Source organism: Mytilus galloprovincialis, chromosome 12, assembly GCF_965363235.1.
Source record: "Mytilus galloprovincialis chromosome 12, xbMytGall1.hap1.1, whole genome shotgun sequence".
Lineage (NCBI taxonomy): Eukaryota > Metazoa > Mollusca > Bivalvia > Mytilida > Mytilidae > Mytilus > Mytilus galloprovincialis.
In genome coordinates, this window is record NC_134849.1 from 29,783,878 (window position 1) to 29,793,352 (window position 9,475).

A 9,475-nucleotide genomic window follows, 5' to 3' on the forward strand; every position below is an offset into this window, starting at 1 on the left:
TGTTAACCGTGCCCGGAAATTTAGAAATGATCCATGTAAAATTGTCGCTCCTTTCAATCAACTTATTCTAAAAGGTTACCTATTCAACACTGTAATAAGATCATTGAATATTGTTTTTATTGGTATAAATATTGATTTTGTTATCAGTGAATTAAAAGCTAACTAAATATTACTAGTATGTTATATACATATACATATTCATGGATCTACAATCTGTTGATACCTGTAACATGGCATTGCACAAGATCATGTTTTTTCTCTGGCTGTTTATGACGTCTTTACACTAAATCCATTGGATGTTGAATGTGTACGGATTGATAGTTTAGTCTTAAATGTATGATTTTTTTATTAGTTCTTAGTGGCTTTGAACTAGCTGTCAGATACCTGCGAGTACTCTCAGATCTGTTCATTGTGTCTTTTTGTGTCGGGATGTATAAGTACCCGGCCACGTCCACTTGTATTTTTGTCCATCTGATGAGTTAAGCCTTTTTCAACTGATTTTCATAGTTCGTTCTTATGTTGTACTGTTATACAAATGTCCCAGGTTAGGGAGAGGGTTGGGATTCCGCTAACATGTTTAATCCCGCCACATTATTTATGTATGTGCCTGTCCCAAGCCAGGAGCCTGTTATTCCGCGGTTGTCGTTTGTTTATGTGTGACATGTTTGTTTTTCGTTCATTTTTTATATAAATAAGGCCGTTAGTTTTCTCGTTTGAATTGTTTTACATTGTCTCATCGGGGCCTTTTATAGCTGACTAGGCGGTATAAGCTTTGCTCATTGTTGAACGCCTTACGGTGACCTATAGTTGTTAATGTGTGTGTCATTTTGGTCTTTTGTGGATAGTTGTCTCATTGGCAATCATACCACATCTTCTTTTTTATATTTAAGTTTTGAATTTTTTCTTGGTTCTCGTTTTTATTTTAATTGTTATCTGTGTCTCAAGTTTTGTACTGCAGGTATTATTACTAAAACTCGGATGATATTTCTAAGTGTGTTAAAGGACAATTCAAATATGAAGAACCACTTTCAATCTGTCTTTGTAGTTAGTTTCAGGGTCAAAGACCCGCATTACTGATATTGTTCGTTTCAATGGACAAACAACTTTAAAGCAAGTCTATTCAAAGTTATCCTGTACAACACCAGTAAAATAGTCTGAAAACCCAGTGTCCAAATAAAGCTGAATGAAAAAAGAGGAGAAAGATGCCAAACGAGCATTTAACCTCAAAGTCGAAAATACACTGTCAACGCCATGGCTGAAAAAGAGTAATGATGAAAGACAAACAACAGTATACAAAACACAAAATAGAAAACTTGAGACTATTTGGATGTAAGTCAATGCAAATCTGTCTTTATTACGCTTACACAAAAATATTCTGTGAACAAGTAAAACAAATATATATTGGGGCTCATATTTATAGGTCAAATGTTAGAATATTCAAGTGTAAAATGTCACACTTTGACGAGACTGTTCCCATTGAACTGGGTAAAATCTTTAAAATTCCTGTAAAAAAGGGAACAAACAGAGATAACTTTCATCCCAAAAATTAACTCATTTTAGGAATAACGGTTTAATAAGTATTGAAGCAATTCAGAAATACCATTTTTTTTATTAAACAACGCAGTATCGATACAGAAAGTACAATATCTTTTCAGCTTCATTATTACAAGCAGATGTCTCAATTCGGGATTATAAGTTTCAGTATTAAACATCTGTAACGTTCTCTAAAGACTGATTTTATAAGTTTACTAAGAATGATTCATATCAAAATTGCATTAAATACTTTAATGTTTCGGTCTACATAAGTTCTAGACACGAACAGACAATTATCAACAAATAGTAACCCCGATCTTAACAGTTTTTACGTGAACATTGAAAGCTTTAGATTCAATGCAAACCTTGACCAACCAATGACCAGAATTATTAAAAAAAATATACATCAAATTGGAAGAGGGAGTTCTCATTTTGTTATTTCTTAAATATATTGAATTTAATACACACATTGCGCTTGCTTCCTCACTGCGACTACTGATTACTGTATAATATATCTTTTTGTAACATAATCGAGCGCGACCTTTGATTGACATATTTTAAATGATGTTTTTTTTTATTGAAAAAATACTCAAAACGATAAAACGAAAATAACCTTTTTTGATTACTAATCATGAAATGAATGATTGTGACCAACAAACTTTACAATACCTGATAAACAGTTATAAGCATAGTGATATGATTAAGAAATATATATTTTTAAAATCTTTTTCTAAATCACCTGTTTAATTGTAAAAATGAATAGCTATGATATAAAAGTACGAATATGACATGGATGGTGATATATATAAGAATGCGGATGGTTGTAAGATGTTTGATATTTTAAGTCCCCTAAATCATAATTTTTTGAAGAGTTGATGTTTTTATCTTATACATAAATTATACTTTGGAACAGTTAATATTCTATCAATTGAACTACAAATGATGTTCTCAAAAAGTATTATCAGAAATTAAAGGAAAAGTAATTTTGTCGTTTCCAACAGTATAGATATCCAAAGGATGACGTATCGTACGAAATAATACCTCAATAACCATGCATATGTCAAAATATAAAGACAATAATAACAGATCAACCTTCAATGTGAAATAGGTAATTCAAAAGATAATACAAATCATATATTCATTTATCGGCCATATACAAGATATCTACATACAAAAATAGGAAAGAATATCCCATTAATGATAAAACTTATACATGTTTCGCCAAATTTCAACACCGACTGTATGTGTTTATGAAAGAATGTTTATAATTTTTATTTAATAATATTGAATCAAATGTCCCTGACTTCATAGTTTTTCAATTATATACTAGTAGATTTCATTGAAATACACATACATCGTACGTAAACTTCATATTCATCAAGTTTTTTTTTAACTATATTCTATTATATTCTGGAAAACACATTCATTTTAAATCATTACATATCGTTTACGTCATCGTGCTTTTCATCTGTTACGTTTGTGATCCCAGAGAAAACGGCCCCATCAAGAACGAAGGTTCTCTGTTCAGGTGGTCTTTGATAATTGAATATATGAGAATCATCACACCATTTCTTCTTAAATCGATCCCATTTGCTCACGTTACACCAGGTATTGATAAATCGGAATACTTTGAAATAGACTTTAATATTTTCTGCTTCAATTGGTATTTCAATAGCATGTCCACTTTGTAAGTTCTTTTCTTTGATTTTGCCCTGATATTTATATTCAACGATCATTTTCGATATCAATAATCCTTTTGATACATGTCGAAATCGACCGTAACTTATTGCCCTTTTTACGGAATGATCTGAATTATCGTTGTTGTGAATATCGTTCTGTTCTTTTGATAGTGCCGGTGGAATGTATGATGCCCGTACTCTATATTCCTGCCAGTTAGGTGGTTTTGTGTTGTTTACCTGATCTAAATCATCTCCGAGCGGTTGTTCTAATCCTTGCATTGCATATGAACCATTTGTAACGGGCTTTCCTACGATCTTTTCTTTCACGATGGCAGGAACCTTCTTGCCGACATATGCACAGGTACAAATTTCGCTATCGATTGTGACATTGGTCAAAACCTTTATGCCAGCATCCTTCAAATGTGCACCAACTGGACGATTTTCCCGCTGGTCGTCCAATCTTTCTTCTGTGTAAGCTGTTACTGATCCTAGTGTAGTCTCTGTTGTCTTTTCGGTAACAGTTCTGCTAAGTTCTTTTCCGATTGATGTTCCAACATTTCTCAATTTCCCCTTTATATTTGTTGAAGAAACCTCAGTTGAAATACCACCAATGACACCAGAAACTGCCCCAACAGCGGTCTCAGTAACGCCACCTATAAAACCCCCTGCTACAGCATGACCTACAACCTGTTTTAATGACAAGTCTACACCATCGACTAGCGTTTTCTGTGCATCTGCAGCAAGAGAACATGCAGTTCCTTCTGTGGCTCCTGACGCAACCCCTATTGTCATTAATTGCCTAGATGTTAAACTGGATGCTTGCAAAGCACTGCTACCTATTCCAGCAATTTTTGCCGTTATACCGAGAGAGGCTCCACCCGTTACTGCACCAGCAAGACATCCAAGAATCAAGTTTTCCATATGCTTATCGCGGTCGCATCCTTCTTCAATACTCTCTCGAGCGAAAACTTTTGAAAGACATTGTTAATCACCTGTGACGTACGTTGCTCCATATATTCCACTGACAGCCGCTACAGCGGGTGATGCGGCACCAGCACTGAGAGCACCCAACGATAATCCTAATATACTAAAAACTGATGACATGAACGTCATCTCTAATCTGTTTTCATACATGCATTTTTGATGTTCATTTTCACATTCCGTAAAAAACACTGATTTCCATTTAGACTTTGAAAGCCATCCGTTGCTATATCAGCCCTGTTGTGATATTTAGCTCTCTTCGCTCGATCTCCTAGAATGTCATATGCGACCATCACTTCATGTGCCATTTCGTTATCACCATGTTCACCTGCAATTTGTGTGTGCCAACGACAGATTTCTCGTAGGTAAGCATTTTTAATACTCTCATCTTGATTGTCTTTTTCTAAATTTCTTACATCTGTAATGTTTAGTCTTAGTATTTCATACAGATTCCTTCCCTTGTCTAGTGATGCTTCATTTATTAAGTTGAGTTTCCTGATACATCTTATTCTTTCATATTCATAGTTCCCTAGATCACTCGCGGTCACTACTTCTCTGTTGTCAACCTCTATGTACATGTCCTTCGTCAATTCTCTAACGCACGTGACTGTCTTCTTACTTTTTTACAATTTGTATTAATTTTTTAACCCTTATCAGAGCGGTACAAGTGGGAGTTTCCTGGCGCCAGGATTACAGATGAATACGATAACCAACAAAACCGATCATTCAGTTTATAAATGAATAATGTGACTTGTTTGTCTGTGGTATTGTTCTTAACTAGAACGGATTTATAGTTTGCCATCGTAACAATCTAAGCCTCGTAGTGACTATATTTCCTGTACATTCAATTCTTTGGAGTAGTTAACGTATGGAAATTAAGTCGTTTATACCAATTAGGTCCCATTACATGTACTTTAAAACTTGTAGTCTAACAGATCTGAAAAAATATGAAAGTGTTACGTAATTTAAAAACCATAAGTTGGTGATATCAGAATAAATTTATAAAACATTCAGTACAGCGCTGTGCATATAATGTGCTGATCCTTTAATCAGTGAGATTTAATATTGACATACAAATTTCCTTGGAATTTCAATTTCTAACTGCAATATTTACCTCATATCGATGATGAACATGACGACAATTGCGGTGTTTGGGTTATTTTTATTTCGGGTACAAGTACAAGTGTTAAATATTCATATTCTTTTTTTGACACAAGTCAAACGTATATACCAAATTTAGTCCTGGTATCTATGATGAGTTTATTTACAACCACTGGGTCGATGCCACTGCTGGTGGAGATTTATTTCCCCGAGGGTATCACAAGCCCAGTAGTCAGCACTTTTTGTGCTGACATGAATTATCATTGATATTGTTATATTTATAAATTAACTGTTTACAAAATTTTGAATTTTTTGAAATCATAAGGCTTTTCTACCTCAGGCATAAATTACCTTAGCTGTATTTGGCAACACTTTTAGGAATTTTGGATCTCAATGATCTTCAATTTTGTACTTAATTTGGCTTTTTTTAAACTTTTTTGGATTCGAGCGTCACTGATGAGTCTTTTGTAGACGAAACGCGCGTCTGGCGTATATACAAAATTTAGTCCTGGTATCTAAGATGAGTTTATATACATCGAAATCGTTTTCCTGTTTCATGAAAATACGATTAAAGCGGCAGACATTTCAACGATTTAACTGTCATCTCATCGTAAACAAAAAGAACAGGAGATACTAAACTCTTGATTACTTTGAATTCAAATAGTATTGTGAACATTTCAATACTGCAGCCCTTGGATTGTGCAAAATTCTCCAAACAACATGAAAGGTTTAATGATGTATGTCATATGGTGATATTGTAAAAGTGTATGGTGCTATGGTGCTATGGTGTAAGGGGAATAGTGTTTACACAAGGTCACTTCCGGTTGGCTTTTCTATGGTTTAATGGATTGAAACCTAATGCAAAAAGTTACATGCCTTTATCATGTATAAATATGAGGTAAAAGCAAAAATTTGTAATAATCTTTTACGGTTGCAAAGGAAAAGCGTGCACAAAAGAAAAAGAAAATAGTGTTTTCGGAGATAATTCTTTCAATAAAAAGTGTTCGGTTAAACAGGGTCAGTTTAGTCGCAATAACTGTTCTATTTCATATGCAAAAAAATCTAAGGGACATCTTGCGAAACGCAAAAGCAACGTCAGAAAAAATTCTTTCTGTTTGACAGTCCTTAGTTTCACATCCAGAAATTATTGTTGTGTTTTTGACCCTCGTTCTTTTTAATTTAATGTTTTGTGGAAAAACAAGCAGACATTTTTAACACTTTTTTTTACTTTTCATCCCCCTTTTTGTAATATTTTGTATCAAATAAATGCAAATTGTTGCCATGGTTACACAAAAAAAAATAGTTTTCGCCTTTTTTTTTTTTTTAAATCAAACCTATAGCAAGATGATATGTCCATAAATATATACATGCAAAACCCATATATTAAGCCTTATTTATTAGAAAGGAATGACAAGAAGGTAGTTCATGATAATGATAATTAATTTTAAGGTGGGTTTTTTTCCTAACTGTGCACTGCTACCTTAGTCTACTGTGGTAATTCACATTAGGGATAAAGGTGACGAGATTGTATGTACTACATTGGAACATATCCGTTGCATTGTTACAATCAACCATCATGACTAACGCGAAATATCAGTTGAAATTTGCATGTTTAATGTCAAAACACAAAAGCGATTTTACAAAAATCTACGAATCATAATTCAGCTTTCAAACGAGAAAAAAAGTATAACTTTTTCTAAGTAAATCTCGGAAATGAATCTGAAATTCTGAATGCAATTTTAAATTATTTGTGGGATTGTTGGGAGGAAACCAGTATACAATTTCTTGAAAAATCAAACACACACATAATAATAATCTACAGTTAATATTTATTTGCAATTTTGATATTTCATAACATGTTACAAAAGAAAAGAATGTGTTTGATGTGCTTTTTCTATAGCTATAAATAGATTTTTTTTAAAACTAGGGATCATTTCTTTTTTCTTTTGTTGGGGCCTAATGAAATCGCTATGTATGCCTAATGGAAACTCTTTGTGAAGTTATCGGTATTCATTTCGTGCATACAATAAACAAATTACCGTCTTGCACATAACATGTATGTGCATTTATTGTGATAGAAAATAAAAAATCTGCATTTGATTTAATTTTTTTTATCCAATTAATAAATTTTGCATGCTTAAATTAGTACTTTTTTCAAATTCTTTTTTGAATTCAAAAGATACTTTTTTTCAAATTATTTTTTAAATATATAAGGTATTTTTTTTTAAATTATTTCTTAAATTAACGTTACCGCTTTGAAGCAAATTTGAGAAGTTAATTATAATCAAGCTGCAGAAATAAAGCGTAAATAGTTGTCGCGCCAGACACCAGACACATCACGCATACTATAGTTTAACGATTGAAGGTTTAAGTATTTTTGAAATTGTATGGTCTATTGTATATATACAATTGTGAACAATTTATATATTTTACTTCTTCTTGACAGTTAAAAAAGAGATATTGCTGTTTTTTTAACATTTCACAATTAGAATGTAGTCGCTCGCTCAGCTTCAATATGTAAAATCATTTCTCAATAATGACCCAATTGTATTGTCACAATTATCAATATGTTTTACGTTTGCATCGAGGATGTATGTTTTACGCGATATGGACGAAATGAGCAAAGACATAAAGATGTGACAAAAAAATATTAGAACACGAGCATGTACAGGTAGCGATGTTAAAACTAGTTTTATGAAGTTTTTAGTATTCCGGCTTTCATTTGATCTCGGTCGAATAAAAATCGTAAATTTGCGAATATTGTTTCGATAATAAATCCAACAAATAGTCGCAAATGATTTCCAATGTATAAAAATTATTGACTGGTAAATATCAATGACTTACTTAGATTCGAAGATGATAAAGTGTGTTGTCCTAAAACTGCACATCAGTGCTATGCCGAAGATTAAACCTCTCGACTTGTATTTATTCTGGTAGACACTATCAATTGGAGCTATTTTAAGTAATTGGTGACACGATACGATTTACAGAAAGTTACAAAATCAGTGAGCTCCAATTTACAATCAAAAGGGTAAAGGGGGGTTGTTTAAAACCTGGAAAATTCTCCAAAACAGCAGCCAACGGAACGACTAAAACAATTATAGAATTCTTGAACCATGAAATAGAGAACAAGATCAATTAACATATGCCACCATCTCTGGACTGTCTAGCCAACTGTGGCATTCATAGTAAACGAAACAAAAAATATAACGATATCTGCAATAAATCATAAGTGTTACTAAAATGCCAGAAATTTAAAAAAAAACAACATTCAAAATGTAAGACAGGTGTTGATTAAAAAAATCCTTAATATTGCCCATACAAATTTCAAATGGACTCGAAATTGAACTCACTTTTAGATCTCTACCTTGCAGAGAGACCATACACACATTATATTTCATTTAAATAAACTCATCATAGATACCAGGACTAAATTTAGTATATACGCCAGACGCGCGTTTCGTCTACAAAGGACTCATCAGCATGATCAGTGACGCTGGAATCCAAAAAGGTTAAAAATGCCAAATAAAGTACGAAATTGAAGAGCATTGAGGACCAAAATTCCTAAAAGTTGCCAAATACAGCTAAGGTAATCTATACATGAGGTAGAAAAGCCTTAGTATTTCAAAAACTTCAAAAATTTGTAAACAGTTAATTTATAAGTATAACCATATCAATGACAATAAATGATCTGAATTGATGCCATATGTTAGATTTTTTAAACTTGTTAGTTTTGAAATTGGAGAGAAATGCAGACAGTTAACTGTACACTCTTTAAGATTTTATTCGTCGGGAGTAAGAAGGATAATACTGAGAATCCCACCGACAAAAACAAGATGCAAACGGGATTACAAGAACATTATATAAATAAAACATTGTTTTATATAGGCCATCTTCTGAAAATGGTTAGAAGTGAGAAATATAACACTAAGAACATAGAAATTTGAAAAATGAAGTCTATTTCTATATCTAAAGAATAGTTTTAGTTGCAGGTTAAAATAAACGTTATATCATTGGTTAACACTTATTTAACTATTTGTATAGCTTCACTCGACTAAGCTTAGTCATTATTCCATAGGAATTAAAAAATAAATACTGATAAAATAAACTAAATATGAACAAATTGTTTCTTTAGTTTTACTCGAACACTTCATACTTTACTTTCCTTAATAAGTTGTAAA

General features: G+C 32.5%; 1 protein-coding gene across 1 annotated transcript; it reads right to left on the reverse strand.

Annotated features, from left to right (window-relative positions):
* Positions 1-1,322: 1,322 nt before the first annotated feature.
* On the reverse strand, positions 1,323-8,187 carry LOC143055390 (uncharacterized). The gene is made up of 2 exons (XM_076228521.1): positions 8,139-8,187; positions 1,323-5,130 (listed from the first exon to the last, which is right to left on the reverse strand). Exon 2 carries the CDS (start codon positions 4,131-4,133, stop codon positions 2,970-2,972), a length of 1,164 nt encoding a protein of 387 aa, XP_076084636.1. The 5' UTR covers positions 4,134-5,130; positions 8,139-8,187; the 3' UTR covers positions 1,323-2,969.
* Positions 8,188-9,475: the final 1,288 nt, after the last annotated feature.